Source organism: Vigna radiata, unplaced genomic scaffold, assembly GCF_000741045.1.
Source record: "Vigna radiata var. radiata cultivar VC1973A unplaced genomic scaffold, Vradiata_ver6 scaffold_73, whole genome shotgun sequence".
Lineage (NCBI taxonomy): Eukaryota > Viridiplantae > Streptophyta > Magnoliopsida > Fabales > Fabaceae > Vigna > Vigna radiata.
Window position 1 is genome coordinate 267977 of NW_014542365.1, and position 18312 is coordinate 286288.

General features: G+C 35.7%; 1 protein-coding gene across 1 annotated transcript; it reads right to left on the minus strand.

The window, feature by feature from the left end:
- Positions 1-15472: 15472 nt before the first annotated feature.
- Positions 15473-17056, minus strand: LOC106779866 (NADPH-dependent alkenal/one oxidoreductase, chloroplastic). Its single transcript, XM_014668078.2, has 4 exons — positions 16576-17056; positions 16149-16472; positions 15888-16047; positions 15473-15819 (listed from the first exon to the last, which is right to left on the minus strand). The coding sequence occupies exons 1-4, from the start codon at positions 16990-16992 to the stop codon at positions 15554-15556; spliced, it is 1167 nt and encodes a 388-aa protein (XP_014523564.1). The 5' UTR covers positions 16993-17056; the 3' UTR covers positions 15473-15553.
- Positions 17057-18312: the final 1256 nt, after the last annotated feature.

An 18312-nucleotide genomic window follows, 5' to 3' on the forward strand; every position in this document is an offset into this window, starting at 1 on the left:
ATCAACTTTATTTTGCATGTTAATATTTGTGTTCTCAAATCCAATTTATTAATTTTTATTTTCAAGTCTTATTATTTTAATTCACGTGAATGAGAAAGTCATTCGAGTCTCTTGGGAAGAACGATATTGGGTTTTACCAATTATGTTACTTGTACGATTTGGTACCCTTACCAATTTGTCAACAATATTCTCCTTGCTTGATATTCTTTTCTTTTTCTTCTTCTTGCTGAATCTCTTCAAAAAGTTGATCAAACCAAGCACCTGTTTCCATGTATCAATCATAGGAACTTTAATCTCTAATTTCTTGAAGATCTCCATAAAGCACTTAAACTTCTTTTCTTTCCTAAGATTTTTCTTCTGATGAGGAAGGGTTTTGCATATGATCTTTTCTTTTTTCCTCTCTTCCTCTTTCTCTCAATCTTTTCCTCCGTCAACTTTCTCCTTTTATTTTTCCTTGATTTCTTCTTTTTTATTTTCACACTTTTTTCCTTTTTTTCTTTTCTCTCAACCATTCCTTTTTCTTTCTCCTCATCTTTCTCTCCCTCACTCAACCTTTCTGTATCTTTCTCCTCTATCTTTTCCTCATCTCTCTCTATCTTTTCCTCATCAACAACCTTATCAATTTGTGTCTCCAAATTCCTAAAGGTAACTTCTTAACTCTTGGAATCGTACTTCTTCAAAAATTTGTCGAATTTTTCATATTGTTCCATCAAATCAACTATCTGATGACATAGTTGTTGATCAGCCTCCCACGTTTCTGTTGATAAAGAAAGTTGTTGCTGCCATAAATGTTGTTCAGCTTCCCGCAACGTTTCTTTTCGCAAAGAGGATTGTTTTTGCCAAAGACGTTGTTCGGCTTCCCCCAATGTTTCTCTTGGCAAAGAGGATTTTTGCCCAAATTGGCTTTGATACATGTTTGAATGAGGTTCCCATCAGTGGTTGAAATCATCTTGATATAATTGAGTGCCCATATAGTCAAATTCTTGTTCATACTGCATTCTGCAAATGCTAGACACAAAACCCTAGAAAACATTTATTAGAACAAAAATAAAAATAAACATAAAAATCAAGTAAAATTTGATCAATTTACACTACTTGAAAAGTTAAACCACGAGTCCCAAACAACGCGCCAAAAACTTGTTAAACCCCTGGCAAGTGTACCAAATCGATATCAAGTAATATATAAACGGTAAGTCCGAGTATCGTTCTCCCAAAGGACTCTTAGGCCTTATCTTTCATGTAAATTGATCTTATAAGACTTGAGAAAGAAATAATTTTGCAGTGTGAATGAAAACGAAAATAAACATGCAAATGCAAGTGAATCAATTGGAAAAGAAAATATATGAATGAATAAAGTTGTTGGGGTTTACAATTTCATCTTATCCACTCTCTTATATTTACTTTATTATTTAATTCGCTTTATTATCTAATTGTCATGCAAACTTTCTTAGCCTACCCTAAACACAATTCTTACGAAAAGAGCCTCTTATTAATCACTAGTTTACTATCTCTAGTCTCCCTGAGTAATTAATAATGCATTAAAGTACAGAAGCAAAATACAATTGATTGTCCTACCCCTATCTCTAGGAAGTATTGCTTAATAAAGGAATTTCCTATCAGTTCATGACTTCCCCGTACGTTCCATATCGACAAAGGCAAATATCTTTTTACCGAATGAGTTAAACGATAGAAGCATTAAGCAGAGATAAGAAACCCAACAATTAATATTATAAGCATATGAATAAAATAAGAATTTTAATAAAAGAGAGTTTCAAAAGATTACATTGTTCCCCAACAACAAAGGGTTTAGCTCACCATAAACATGGTGAAACTAGATGGATTTAAATGAAAGAATGGAAGAGTAAACCCTAGATTTGATGAATTGGAGCCTAAGCATCCAATAAACCAGCTCCAAGGAGTGTATAACTGCTCTGGACGTCTTTGCTTGCCAAAAGGTTACTCTGAGGGTCGCACTGGGCTATTTATAACGCAGAAAAGTAACAAAATTTTGGCCCAAGCCCATCATTTAGGCGCTCAGCACACATTTGACCGCTCAGCGCCCATTTGACCGCTCAACGGTAGCCCCTATAATCGCAGGACGCTTAGCGGTAGATCTCGGGCGAAAAATTGGTCCAGAACTGGTGCTCAGTGCTCTGGTCAACTGGTTGACTTTTCTGGTTGACTGATTGACTTTTTTGGTTGAGTAGTTGACTTTTTTGCATTCTATTTGACTTTTCTGCACTGCAACCCTTGATACTTCAACCCTTCTTTCAAATCATTCCAAAAACCTACAAAGTCAAGGGAATTTCATGATAAAATCATAAAACATATCCTTGGCTCTCTTATTCATAACTCTCTCCTTGGGTGAGCTTTTCTTTGAGTAACTCAAAAGCCTTTTGTTGCTTGTCTCCCCAAATAAATATAACATCCTTTTTCACAAACTCATTGAGAGGTGAAGCTAGACTAGAGACGTTAGGCACAAATCTTCTATAAAAACTTGCAAATCCATGGAAACTCCTAACTTCTCCTACATTCTTTGGAGGAGGCCAATCTTGAATAGCCTTTATTTTCTCAGGGTCAACATGAACCCCTTTTTTATTGACCATAAAACCTAGGAAAATGACACTATCAACACAAAAAGTGCATTTGTCAAGATTTGCAAACAATTTGTTGGTTCTAAGAATTGTTAAAACAACTCTCAATTGTTTTTCATGATTGTGCAAATCTTGACTATAGACCAAAATGTCATCAAAATAAACAACTACAAACTTCCCAATGCAATCCCTTAGAACATGGTTCATAAGTCTCATGAATGTACTTGGAGCATTTGTAAGACCAAAAGGCATCACTAGCCACTCATACAATCCAAACTTAGTCTTAAAAGCAGTTTTCCATTCATCTCCTTCTTTAATTCGAATTTGATGATATCCACTCTTAAGATCTATTTTTGAGAAAATTTGAGCCCCATGTAACTCATCCAACATATCATCAAGTCTAGGGATGAGATGTCTGTACTTTATTGTGATGTTGTTGGTAGCCCTACAATCACAACACATGTGCCACTTTACATCCTTCTTTGGTATCAACAATACAGGTACAACACATGGACTTAAACTCTTTTGAACCAAGCCCTTATCTAGCAACTCTTGAACTTGTGACTCAATCTCTTTTGTTTCTTAGGGATTAGTCCTATAGGCAGGCCTATTAGGAAGAGTTGCCCCTGGAATGAAATCAATTTGATGTTCTATTCCTCTTATAGGGGAAGCCCAATTGGAATTTATTTGGGAAATAGATCATCAAATTCCTTCAAAAGTTTTTGTATTGGAAGAGATAGAGTAGAAGTCTTAGAATCACTAGATATGCATGTAAGTGTTCCTTGACAAAGAAGGAGGTATGAAGGTTGCTCAACTTGAAGTGTATTGATTAAAGTCTTTTTGTTTAAAAGGACTTCATGTTGAGTAACCTTGGAAGGAACACTAGACTCACAACCCTCTTTCTTTTGTTTTGATCCTTTTTTTTTCTCTTTTGTTCCTTTTCTTGATCCCTTGTGGACTTCATTTGTGCTTGATCCTGAGCCACCTGGGCAGGAGTCAAAGGATGAAGCACAAACTTCTTATCCTTTTGATGCACTGTGATGGTATTGGTTAGACCACGGTGTATAGTATTATGATCAAATTGGCATGGTCTCCCCAATAACAGATGGCAAGCTTCCATGGGAACTACATCACAAAAAACTTCATCTTTGAAGTTCCCTATGGAAAAAGCCAACTTGACTTGAGTCTTGATTGTGATATCCCCATCTTCATTTAGCCAATGAAGTTTGTAAGGTTTTGGATGGGGTATTACATCAAGTTTCAACTTCTCAACCAATCTTGTACTACAACAATTGCAACAAGAACCACTATCAACAATGAGAGAACAATGATTTTCTTGAACTTTGCATCTTGTATGAAAGATGTTCTCTCTTTGTGATAAATGTTCAAGACTTGGTTGACTACTAAGCACTCTTCTCACCGTGAGAAGTTGTCCATCATCCGCATACACTTCCTCTTCTTTTTCTGTCTCGTCCTCACTTTCACTAGTAGGGGTATCACTTTCTCTACTATAAATGTCCTTTCCTCTTAAAATGATGTTTCCTTTAGTAGGACATTGAGTAACTACATGACCCCTTCCTAGGCACTTAAAACATTTGATTTCACTTGTTCTAGGGTGTGAAGAGGACTCATGTTTGGGTTTCTCAACAATTTTGGCTAGAGGTTTGAATGACTCTTTTTCTTTAAAACTCCTCCTTTCAAAAGGTTGAACTTGAGCTCTTTTGTGAGAGGATTTTCTCAAATTTTGTTGTTCTACCTTGATACACATTTGGACAAAACTATCCAAATCTACATAAGGTAAAAGTTCAACCTTATCTCTAATTTCATAATTGAGACCACTCAAAAACCTAGCCATTGTGAGTTCATCTGTTTCTTCTATTCTTGCCCTTATCATATACAACTCCATCTTTTGTCTATATTGTTCTACAGACATAGAATTTTGTTGGAGTCTTTGTAGCTTGTCCATAAGTTCCCTATGATAGTAGGAAGGAATATGTCTCCTTCTAAGGGCAGTGATCAAATCATTCCAATATCTTATTGAAGGATTTTGGTGACGCCTTCTTTCTTCTACTATGGCAGTCCACCAATACATGGCATACCCTTGAAAGCTTAGGGTAGCTAGAGGAACCTTTCTCTTTTCACTTACTTGGTGGCAAGCAAAAAGTTGCTCTACCTTCATTTCCCAATCTAGAAAGGCCTCAACATCATCTTTTCCATGAAAATGAGGCAAGTTTACATTGACTTCTCTAGGGGGAGGAGGTTCTTGAGATTCCCTCCTATGTCTTCTAAAAGAAGAATAGTCCCCATCATAGTCTCCCATTCTAAAATTCTCTACCTCATGGTGAGAATCTCCACTCCTACTTCCCCTCATTCTCCCTTGCTCATCTCTCATGACTCTCAACTCATCTTGAATTATGGTGATTTGCCTTTCCCTATCTTGTTGAGCATAATCCATTTTTCTTTCAGTGTAAATTCTCCATTGAGTTAACTCTCTAAGTTGTTTTGAAATATCTTTGAGAGTAACTTGTTCCTCAGAATCACTAACTCTTGGAGATTGATGCTTTGACATTTTGTGATTCTAAAAGTTTTCTTGTGTTACAACTTACTTAGATTTCACCCAAGAACAAATTCCAGGTAAGGGAGGTGAACCACTAGGGTTGCTTAAAAATGTTCTAGGCTACTTACTTAGTAGTTATTACTCCAAGATTACTTCTAAGATCACAAAAGAAGACTAAAAAACAAAGCAAAGAAGTAGGACTGTAAATTCGGACTTCTAGAAGAGATCCCTAGACGAAAATTGAAAACAAATGGTAAATTGAAAGAAACTTAAAGACAATGGAAATGTAAAGGTGAGGTCTCCTAGGTGAGGCTTAGACTTTGGATCTAAGACACACTCACCGTCTACCAATTTTTAGGTTATGAGACTTTAAGTCAAGTTAGCAAATGAGGGAAGAACACTTATGAGCTCTTCCACTTCACTTGCTTGAAATGGCCCTTTACAAACAAAGAACAAATGAACTTTTATAAGGAAGAACTATATGAAATGGAAAGGAAATGAATTGACAAAAGGAGTAAAAGATGTATGCAGCTCTAGCTTCTCAAAAACAGTGAGTGAATTGATTCAATTCACACTAAACTTTCAGCTGCAAGTGATTGAACTCTGCTTCAAACTGCTGCTGCATTAACAGAGAATTCTGCTGCTGCATAGTCCAGAGAATTCTGTTGTTGTTTTTGGCACGTATTTCCTGGTCCAAGAGCCACCTTCATAAACTTGTTTCTCAACAAAGAACTTCCTTTGATGCTCCCTCCTGTAATGAACAATCTGAGCTATAGATCACCTATTCAACAACACCAATTAGCATTTGTATAAACTGCAGCACTGCCAGTATTTGCAACCAGAATAACAGCAACACAATGCCTTTTATCAAACAGGTTGTGTGCAGAATAGTCAATAACTCAAAAATAATCAATTAATCGGGTAGCAAGCAAGGAGGCACGTCAAAATGAACTTAAGAATGGCTCTAGAGCAGATTAGAAAAGAAATAAAAGACCAGAACTGTAAATTGGATTCGAAATAGTGTTGCAAAGAAATTGACTCAAACTGTTTGTAGAATTGCCACAGAGAGCTAGCAATTTTCTACTGTACAATTTGTTTAATCTAGCTGAGCCAGAAATGGAATTTAGGATGTATTGGTTCCTGAAGCCTCTTACTATGCTTTCAACTCTTTTGAATGTTCAATTTATATTTTTGGAACCAAGGCTCTTACTACATCCTCAATTCATTCAATCAATCAAATCCAATTTAAAAAAAAATCAAACAGAAACTGTGTTTACTGCACTGTTACGATTTTTGACTCAAAATTCAGCAAGTCATATATGCAAATTTTGCAGAACGGCAATTGGTCAAGTCAGTCAGTTGCAAGCATATTTGAATGACTAAATCAAAGTTGTTTGACCACAATTACATCCAAAATTCCAAGTGTATCAGATTTGGACTATAGCAGTTCTGCTACCAGCATTTTTAAGCAACTAGACTAGCTAAATTTTGCAATCAAAGCTAATTCAACTTGAACACAATTAAACTAGACTTAATACAGTCAAAGAAAGTTGCTCCAAGTGGCAGAAAGTATTTTAGATGATTGGCAATGATCTAAATGCTCAATCAAAGTAACACGCAGAAGTTGACTCCAAAACAAATGGCAGATCAGTTTACTGCCTGTAACAATTGCAAATGGACTTTCCAACAGTGTGACCAGATTAAATGCAAGACAAATTCATGCTCAGTCAATATGCATACTGGTTCAGATCTAATTAAGCATGTATTCAAAGTCAAACAGCAAAATAGATCAGACTTTGCCAATGCAACAGTAACAAATACTGCTGAAACAGAATCAACAAAAATAAAATTTTAGCACCAAAACACAAATCTGAGATTGATGGCACAATTTAAACACCTGAGCTCCTCATAGAACCGGTCATTGCTCTTTAATCGGTGTAATACATGTCCATTTTTACTCCAATCTCAGTTAGGTAAAACTTGGTTTCAAACCAGATTTGATGACAGAAAAAAAAAATAAAAAACAGATTGACATGACCGTGACATACATGTAAGATGCTCAAACTGAAAGACTCAAAACAACAAAGATTAACCGAATAAAAATGCAAAATACTCAAGTAACACAGCTAGTATCAAGAAAGACTCAAAACAGAACCTATTACACAGCAAGTCATTGAATAGAACGAAAAAACAGAATAAAAAACAGTGCAGGATTTTGTTGACAGAATGGAAATGAAGAAAGTGACACTTATCTCACGGTTCTAGCTTGAACCTTGCTCTGAATACCACTTGATACATCAAGGCTTGATGTATTCTTTGGAATCTGTGAGTGAAGCGCCTAGTATAAGAGAATCCAGCAGTGCAAATGAATGGAACAGTACCGGTGGTCAACAACTCTGATTCAGAACAGAAACCAGATCTAGAACGGAGTGTTTGGCATGGTGCAGCGGAAGAAGATGTTTAGCAATGGTGGATTGGAATGGAGGTTAGCTTGAAGAGGTGTTTACAACTCAGAAGGCTTCCACAAGAGGAAGAAAGTTGCAATGGAGAGGCAAGCTATGGAGAGACTCTTAGAAAGGAGAAAATGACTAAGCATTTCAACAGAGTTTTTCTATGAATATCCAAAAGTGTATTACAAGGGCTGCCTTGGAGGTTTTATAGGATAACCTCTCGGCAATGCAAGGAAAAAACGTGACTCCATGAAATGTGGATCTAATTCCACGTGGACAACCATGTGCTACATGTGATGCCCTTCTAGAAGGCTTATTCTAGCATGTGAAAAATACAATCTATGCTAAGTGGCACGTGATACATGTGTATACACTTATGCAAACTCCTATGCCGTGCCAAACATGTGGAAATAATGTGCTTCTAGCCCTTTCCTTCTTTGGACCATCTTGGCTCTTGATCCTGATCCCCTGGCTTCCATTCAAGAAATGTAAAAAATATCTGACCTTCTGGTGCTGGCTTGTTAAGTTCCTGCTGTAGTTGCCGAGCCATCTGTCTTGTTATAGGACCTGGATGCAGCCTGCTAGGACCCCGCGTATCAGTGTTTTATCAAAAACAAAATATTTTCGCAATCTTGAAATCAAAGTATGAAACTTTTCAAAATTACTTGAAATGCAAGTAATGAAAATTAGTATGCAGCGGAAAAACATAGTTGACTGCATTAATTGTAAAGTCGACTGGAAATTAAAAGTGTAGGGATAGAGAAAAGCAAACACTGTTTTTATACTGGTTCAGCCAATAATGCCTACATCTAGTGTCCTTCCAACCAAGGAAGCAAATGCACTACAATGGTTGCGGTTTTTACAACAAGGAATTTATAGAAGACCTCCACGTCAAAAATATAAATATCCTCTCTAACCCTTAACCAAAATATAGGCAAAAACAACAGAAAGAAATGCAGCAAGATATCCCCTCTTTTGAATTTTTCCAACCACTCTGAACAATCCTCATAATTAACTATCCCCTGTAATCACAACAGGTCCAAAAGCAGCAGACTTTACGGATACCAAGCCAAAATCAAATCAGCAGTCTTCAAGGATTGCAAGCCTCATGTGATCAAACCAGAAGCACCTTCTTTGTGTAGAATATGATCGAGCAATGTGTGTTCAGTCAGTCTCCCTTTGAATCTCTTTCAAGAAAGATCACCACCGTCTTCTTGGAGAATTCTTGGAGCTCTCTAACTAGAGAATTCAATCTGAAACAAAAATGAAAATGTCAGATTATAAAAAGTCTCTGAACAAAACCGTGTTCAGCCTATTTATAGATTTCTGTTAAATGGATAGTCGAATATGCTGCTAATACAGTGGACTGTATTATGACAGTTATAACAGATCAGTCAAACTTGTAGCATATACTCAACTAAAAATAAAACACATTTAACACAGTTGACCAAGTCATCAATGCTCAACTAACTTTTAAATATATAGTCGTTGGAGCGCAAAAGCATAACAAAATTTCAAACCAAACACATAATACAGTCGAATGTGTTACACACATAATCAACTTCAACATGTAAAACATTTTGAAATTCTTTTCTTCTCAAAATTTCACAAAGCACCGATTCTCAAAATTTGTACAAATATTTTAGCATAATCGAATCTATCAATAATGGAATCGACTACACTATAACTTTGTCACACAATGATAAGTTCGTAAAAGTGCTTGTGGTTTTCAGGTTTATAACATCTGCAGTAAAACACATGTAATGATACATTGCACATAGCACATAAAGCACATAAACATGTTCAGCAGATATATCAATCAATCAACACAGGAACATGTAACACTTTACATAAACATGTTCAACATATATAACAACCAATCATCATAAGAACGTGTAATTCATCAACAACATGTGCGTGTTATTAAGAAACGTGTTGTCATCATCAAAAACTAGATTGATATAGAAATTGTGTTGTCAACAATCTCAACAGTGTTCAACCCATTAAGTAAGTGAGGCCACCTCTAACAAGTTTATTACGATTCAATTTTGACGAAATCAAAACATAAACCGACGCGATGACATTTTGACAATTTTTGCGAACATATAAGCATTGGTTAAAAAAAAAGCAGGAGCCATATGTAGCCTTTGGCCTAGGTTAAAAAATAACTGAAGCCTAAAGGGGTTCCAAATAAGCATAATTTTTTTTAAAAAAAGAGCCTAAACAAGGCCTATGTCTTCCGGTATTTACAAAACAACTGCCATAGAGTCTTGTGAAATTGACAACTATAAATTGAAACCAAATTTTAAAATAACAACACTCTGAACAAGGCCTATGACTTCGGTTGTTTGAAAACCTACTATCATAGGGTCCTACCATTCTCCCTTGAAGATCAATATCTTAGACTGAAAACTTTTTGAAAAGGTTTATGGCTTTGATTCTTTTTAGAATTGCAGTTGTATGTCTTTCAAAAATGACCATTATATTTTATTTATTGTTTGAGCGACACCTATGGGTTTATTAGTTATGAGAAACGGTGCCATAGAGACTTTATGCATCAGTTTCATGAAGAACCAAGGCCAAAAATTTGAAACAAATTTCAAAATTGCCATTGAAATTTTTATTTTTAACTTTCTTAGCAAGCTCTAAGAATCAATTTTTAGTAAAATCGATGCCATAGACCTATTATTACTTTGGTTATGAAAATAACAGAGACAATATGTATTCACAAAAAGACACATACTCATCTATAGTTTTCTTCTTTGTTGCTTCTGTGGGAACCAACGTCGTTGTGCTTTTGCTTTGTCACTGCTCCAAACATCGTGGTTACTTTCTCGAACATCGTTATCATGGGTCTGAACGTCGTCGTCACTAGTCTGAAGTTGTCCTGCACCTCTTCCTTCGTTTGTTAGCGCAATTCTCTATCATACATAGTGAGCTTTCATTCCTTCGTTTGTGACCTTTTTCCATGCATTTTAAGTTTGTTTTGGTTCTCAAGACTAATATGTTGTTTGTATTTATTTCCAGGTATTGTTTTTTTGTGGTGGGATTTTGTAGTGTTCCAAAACATGGCTTGTTGCACTGTTCTCCATTGTTGTCCGCCTTTCACACTACCATGTTCCATTATTATGTTTAAAATTTACTTTGTAATATGAGTATATAATTTTATATAATATTGTAGTAGGTTGTTCATTTTTTCCATGTTGTATATGTGATTAACTATATGCTTAAATATATTGTTGTATTGAATTAGTCTTAGTTCCTCGCTTGAAATTCAATATAAAAATTATTTACTGTCTCCAAGTTTTTTGAAGAAAAGTATTTCTAAAAAAATTAATATAAAAGGAGACGATATTAGTAACTTATAAGTATTAAATCTTGAATTGTCTAGTTGGACAATTTAAGAAGAGTAATCATTTTTTCATAGTTTATTAATGCATATAAGTTTTAGGTTTAAAAGCATTGATGGTCCCAACTTTTGTCAGGTTTGTTCGAAATGGTGCTACTTTTTTTAAAATGATCAATGTTGTCCTAAAGATTGTAATTTGTGTTCAATTTAGTCCATTTTGCAAACGCCTTTAAATCGTTAACGACCAATTGTCCAACTGTGCAATACCCAAATGAGATGGCATTTAACTGCCCACGTGGAAAAATGTAATTTTGATATTAAGGTTTTTGTTTTGAAAAATAAATTAAGGGTATTGAGGATTAAGTTGCCACGTGTCGAGGGTTTCGCTGTTGAGATGATGGAAATGTGTAGTGGTGGTCACGATTCTTGTTCTCTTTCACGGCAATGCTGGCCTAATGAAGATGAAGATGAAGATGTTGCAACCTTTCCCTTGTGATGGATGTGGGTTGTCTTACACTAGGTGGATGTGAAATTTTAGGGTTATGTGGGTTTCTAATTTGGAAATTTTTGGGCTGGTTGTGCTTCCTTACAAGGTAATGAAAGCACGAGGGAGAAGTAGGTTCACAAATATGGTGGTTCTTAGGCACGATTGGGTTGAAGGTTTCGAACTGCTAGGTTGCGTCAATGGAGAAGGAGGAACTCGCGAAGACATCGCGAATCGCAACAGTGTTGTTTTCAGGTTTTTGTGGGTTTTCTGGATTGGATTTAATGCAGGTTTCCGGTGTAGTTGATGATGGTGGAAGTGCGCTTCACAGCGGCTGACGCGAGGTTGATGGTGGAAGGAGGGGATGATGGCACGACGACATGGTGCTGGCGGCGGTGCTATGGTGGCAGCATGAACTGGGAAGAAGATGATGGTGAAGGCGCGCGATGAAGATGGTGGCACGTGAAGGTGGTCGCAGCGGCATCCTGGTGATGGTCTTCTGAGTTGCGTTTGGAGGTCTATGATGGTTGCGGTGGCGGCCTGAGTGTTTAGGTGTGGCGACGCTAGGGTTAGGTGGCTAGAGAGAAATTGGGGTTTCAGTTTTTGTTTAGGTTGAAGGTTGAAGAAGATAGTGATGTGGCAATAGTTAAATTCCATTTCACACTAGTGCAAAAACAGCGTATAACGTCATGTGTTTAACGTCGAACCACTCAATAGCCAACATTAAAAACGAACGGTGGCATTTTTGTAAATAAATGCAATTATTAAACGTCATTTAGAATTGTAATTCGATGTAAAAGAATATAAAATGTCGAATGCCCCAACGTTAAACGTTAAAAGGTTAGTGAATTCAAAAAAAATTTGAGCGGGAGATTGAAAATTCATTCACTTTATCAACAAATGCATGTTAATTAACAACTTTAGGTATGATTTTCGTTTGTTTTCACCGATTATTTTCGTGTTCTTATCCTTCATAGGCACATTCTGTTTTCTCTCTCACTGGTGGCAGCACTTTGTTCCGATGAACCCAGGTTGGTTTTCGTTTTCGTTTTGAAGAACTTATTTGTTGATAACTTGTTTGTTATTTTTTTTGTTGAACTTGTTTGATGTTGCTGTTGTTTGGTTGAACTTGTTTGTTGTTATTGTTTGATGTTTGATTGAATTTCTTTGTTGTTTGTTATTGTTCTTTGATTGATCTTATACTACTGTTCATAGTTCATGCTTTATAAAATACCAAACACTGAGAATCATTGTTTTTTCTGCTTTTTAGGTCTCGTAAAGTTGTAAAAAAGGATCACAATTATTCAAAAAAAATAAAAAAAATTCATTAACGTCGTATATTGACAAAATTTGACATTATTTAATGTCGTATATTGACAAAATTCAACGTTAAATAACGTCGTGTATTGACAAAATTCGACGTTAAGTTAACGTCTCCTGATATGACGTCGTTCTCAAATTTGACGTGAAAGACCAAAAATATTCGACGTTATACTCTGTTTTTGTACTAGTGTCATTTGGGTTTTACACTACTGGATAGTTGGTCGTTAACGATTTAAACAAAAAGGATTAAATTGGACACAAATTACAATCTTTAGGAGTACACTGAACATTTTAAAAACAGTAGGACCATTTCAGACAAACTTGACAAAAATTGGGACCATCAGTTCTATTAAGCCTAAATTTCAATACACATGCCTTAAAATTCATTAATAATTAAAATTGTGTTTTGTATTGATCTTTGGGTGCATATTTGATTTTGGTTTACAATCAATTTAGTTTTGTGTAACTTGAAAACCAATGCGAAATGTTGTCAAAATTTCGTTAAACTTTAGATATGTTGTTTAAAATTTTTATGTTCAATAGACTAAAGAAAGTGAATATTCTTGAAATAGATCGGGCCAAACCTTTAATACAAAAGCAATCATTCAAGATTACTAAAATTGTAACAATTTCAGTATATATATGTATGGATCGAGATTGAATTAATTCACCAACATCAATGCTTAGTACAAGAGAGGAGTAGAAGAATTTATACAATTTACACAATGTGATGAGGGTAGAAATGATAATGAAGTGAAGTTTAGATGTCCATTTGTCAACTGTTTAAATAAGAGAAAGTTTAATGCAATCGAAATTAGGGAACATCTTTATGTGTGATGGTTTCCTTCGAAGTTATATAACATGGACATGGCGCGTCGAATTGATAGACATTCCAAATGTCTCCCGAATTGAACATGTATTCGATTCCAGCATGGAAGATCGACGGAAGAAGAAAAATTAAAGGACATGATCCACGATGTTAGCGTAAAAGCTTTTGCCTAGGCGCATGTGTATGAGATGATGTCCACTGATTTGAAGACTCCTTTGTATGTCGGTCCAACTAAGTTCACACGATTGTCAGTGGTGTTAAGCCTCATGAATTTGAAGATGACCAATGGATGGACTCATAAGATAATGATCTTTTAAAAAAACGTAAACTTTAGGTAACAATTGTGATAAAAACCGAGGCAAAAAAGGGTTTATGAACTCTGTTTTCACTCCAACCGAGAAAAAAATCCTTAAATTAACTAAATATTTCAATTAAAATTGGACCTATGACAGTGATGGTCAGAATAATCGAAGCATAAAGACTTTATGTAATGGTTCTATAGACAATTGCCACGAAAAACCTTTTTTTTCGGTTTAATGCTTTGGTTTTTTTAACCGAGAAAAAATCTTGACCTTTTTGCTTTGGTTCATAACCGAGGCCCTCGACCCTCCTTTTTCCTATTTTTTTTTTCTAAATATATCTCTGTTCTCAAACCACTGCCAATTGTTGAAACCATTGTCCTATCCTTTTGGTGCAATGCTGAATAGATTTATGAGTCTTCTTTCTTATATAGTGCTAAACTATATCATCTATATTCAAAAATGAAATTAAACTCACACTTGAATTCTCAATAATAGAAAAATAAAAATGAAAAAAAATAAGAAAATAAAGAAGTTAACTAGGAAACGACGAAATCTTGTTGACGGTAAAATCAATCGATAAGATTCTTGAAAATATAAGGAAAATTCAAACTAAAAATTTGAATAGAAATTTTATTTTAAAATATCTAAATTTAGGTTTAATAGCCAATTTAGTCCTCACTTTGGTTGAAAAATCTCAATTTAGTCCCTCGTTATAAAAGTGTTTTAAATTAGTCCTAACTTATAAAATAGTGGGTCAGATTGGTCCCTTCTGTTAAATATAAGTTAACGAAATTAATGGATGATGATGTGACACAACTTAAAGCTAACGAGGGACCAATCTAACACATCAGCTTTAAGGTGTGTCACATCATCATCCATTAATTTCGTTAACTTATATTTAACGAAAGGGACCAATCTGACCCATTATTTTAAAAGTTAGGACTAATGTAAAACACTTTTATAACGAGGGACTAAATTGAGATTTTTCAACCAAAGTGGGGACTAAATTGACTATTAAACCCTAAATTTACTAGTTAATTAAAGTTTAATAAAAAAAAATAAAACAAGATAATACAAATTCGGGTAAGGGAAGAAGGAATTTTGTATGTGAACACTAAAAGCGTTTAAATACTTGACCATTGAATCTAGTGGAGTTTTTTTTTTTTTTTTATTTGGATTTATTGTGAAAAATGAAATCGATCATGGGATGGAATAAAAGAAAGGGTAAAAGACTTGAAGTTTACTTTGGGTTAACATGATTGCAAACTATAACATGATTGTAAATAGTTTGAAACTATTAAGTTAACATTGAATTTTACTTTGGGTTAGTTCATAGGCTCAAACTATAAATTTGATAGTGTTGACTTTAAAAATTAAAATTTCCCTTTTGTTATTTTGTTATAATGTTGTGAAATAAATTTGATAGTGCTCAAACTATAAATTAAAATTTTCTTAAAGTTTACTTAATTCATCTGTGAATCTAGGATTATATAATATTTCTGTAGATTTCCTACCCAATTCCACTGTTATTTGTTGTTTCCTAATTTTGTTCAAGTAATTGGTGGCAATAGATCTAATTCAGCATTCATAAAGAAAAAAAGAAGTGATTAGTATAGAATATGAAGTTACTGGACATAGCAAAATTGTCTATCCCTTTTGTCTGATTCAGGGGATGGGGTGTATAACAACCTTTCCAGTGGCTCGATTGGTTTCTAGATAAGAGAAAGCTTCAGCAAGCTGAGCAAAGGAGAATGGACCTTTGGGGTCTACAATTGCCTTCACCTTTCCACTTTCTAAGTAAGGGTTTAGTTTCTTAAGAACACCTCCATTCGAAGTAACCACAAATCTGAAACCAGGTGGAGTAACACCACCTGTCAGTGCCACCACACTGCCACCTTCTTTCACAACCTTCACTGCCCTCTCACATTGCCCTGCAAATCATCCTTATCTTTAGAATGCAACTATTTCTCAAAACTTATAGAGCTGGATAGACTTTTACCAATGGCATCAAAGACCACATCAAATTTTTCTGACAAATCTTCAAAGTTTTCTTTTGTGTAGTCAATAGCCAAATCAGCTCCCAAGCTTTTCAATAGCTCCAAATTTCTAGTGCTTGAAGTGGCAGCCACTCTCGAAGCTCCAAAGACTTGCTTAGCTAGCTGTAGGTCGTTGAAGATAACAGTAAAATTATTTAGTCACCGATCGTTCAAAAGTTATTTGATATATGTATCATGCAAAGAGGGGAGAAGCTTTAAAATACCTGAATGACTAGGCTTCCAACTCCTCCAGAACCATTTAGTACAAGAATAGATTTACCAGGAGAAAATCCAGTCCTCTCCAAACCCTCATAAGCAGTTTCAATTGCTAGAGGAAGAGCAGCAGCCTGAGCAAAGTCAAAGTTTTTAGGTTTTGCTGCCAATAGTTTCTCTTCAACAGCTGTGTACTCAGCCAAAGACCCGAATTGCTTTGGCCCTTCTAAAGCTTTCTCATTTACATTTCCATACACTTCATCACCCACCTTAAAGTCCTTCACTTCACTACCAACCTTCACCACCACTCCCGCAACATCATAGCCCGGAACAGTCTATAAACAAAGAAAACCAAATTTGATTTCATTACTCAGTTAATATACACACACAGAGAAAAAGAGAAGAGAAAATGAATAAAGTTAAAAGAAAGTGAATGACCGGAAGAGGAGAATCGGTGGCCTTAAACTTTCCCTGTCTTCTCTTGGCATCAACAGGGTTAAGAGCAGCAGCAGCAACTTTGACAAGGACCTGATCCTCTTTCACATCAGGCACAGCAACATTGGAGTCCAGCTTCAAAACATCCACACCTCCATATTCCCCATACACCCATGCCTTCATCTCAGAAGGCACAGGTGTGAGTTTCACAGCCTCAGAAGAAGCAGGTGCAGTAGCCTGAGCCTTTACGAACACTCTTCCGGATCTTTCTGCAAACGGGTCCTTCAGAGATTTAACTGGGATTCTGTTTTCCCGGAAAGTGAAGGAAAATCTGAGAGAAAGCGGAGAACTTGAAGAGAGTGAAGAAGGAAGGGAAGTGAGGCGAGAAGTTGTGGTGGAGAATGAAGCACAGAGAGACATGTTTTGCTTATCACTTCACGCTTATCTCTGATTCAACCAACTACCCTTTGGTTCGGTTATATCGTTACTGCTTTTGCTTAGTACATTAGCTCCACACCACTCAAAAAATACCATTTCACCTCATTTCTTTCATTAAAAACTAAAATAATAACTACGTAATTAAAGCTGAATGTGCATAGAAAAGCGGGTGGATACAGTTAGTGACTTAATAACCTCCATGTGTGTAAAAACGACGCCGTGATAGCAAACTACAAACAGGGAGAACCTCTAGAAACCTCCATGTCTAATTTCAATTTGGGTCCGATATTTTGACAACAAAAGTTTGACATCATTTTAATACTGCCACGTGTCACAATTTGATTGGTTGTTTTATAATTTTTTTTGGAATTAAAATTTGACTTCAGGTTTAAGGGAGGTTTCAGAAATGTGTGTTCCAAAAATGCCCTCGTCTTGTTCCATTTGAAATTAATATTCTCTCTCCTGTTTCAGAAGTCTGGTTTCGTTCTCGCTCTCTCTCTTCCTCTCGCTCTCGGTCTCGCTGACCCTCTCGCTCTCGGTCTCGCTCACCCTTTCGTTGTCACTGTCGGTATGGGTGTCGCTCTTGCTATCGTTTTGAGCAACGTCGTCGTCTTTCTTGATTTCATTGTGCGAAATGGAAAGTTCCGATAAGCATGGTTCTTCGAGCAGCAAGGTAAAAGGGTTCTTCCTCCATTTATGTTTGGACTTTGGGTTTTAGTTGTTGCGTTATATTTTATGTTGTTTTCTTTTTAGGGCTTTTCTGTTTTGCTTATTTTTTTGTCGTTGATGTAAGAAAATAAAATTGCAGAACTTAAAAGGAGGGTTGTTGTGTTGGAGGCAGAGTTGGCTTGAGAAAGGTAGAAGAAGAGCACCAGAGGATGGTGGACAGAGTGTGCCACGTGCAAAACCGTGCATGAACAATGAATTTGATAACTTGGGAGGCATGTCTACCAATCTACCTCCATTGAAGACGTATGTCAGGATGGGGTCACGAAGGCGTTACAGGAGCATAACGCTTAGAACTCCATACACTGGATTGCTTAAAATTAAAAATGAGTGATATTTGTATAAATTTCTTAAGAGAATGTAATACAAAATTGTACTTAGATGAACAAATGTTTGTAATTTGGAATATATTTTGTTCAATGATATAAAAAATGTGTCTTTGCTTACGTTACATATATTACTGTTAATTGAATTGCCTTTGTCATTGTCATTGTGAAATGACCTTTTGTTTGGATGGTTAATGAACAAAACTGGCCACATTGATTTACTATTGATGTATTTAATGGACAAATGAAA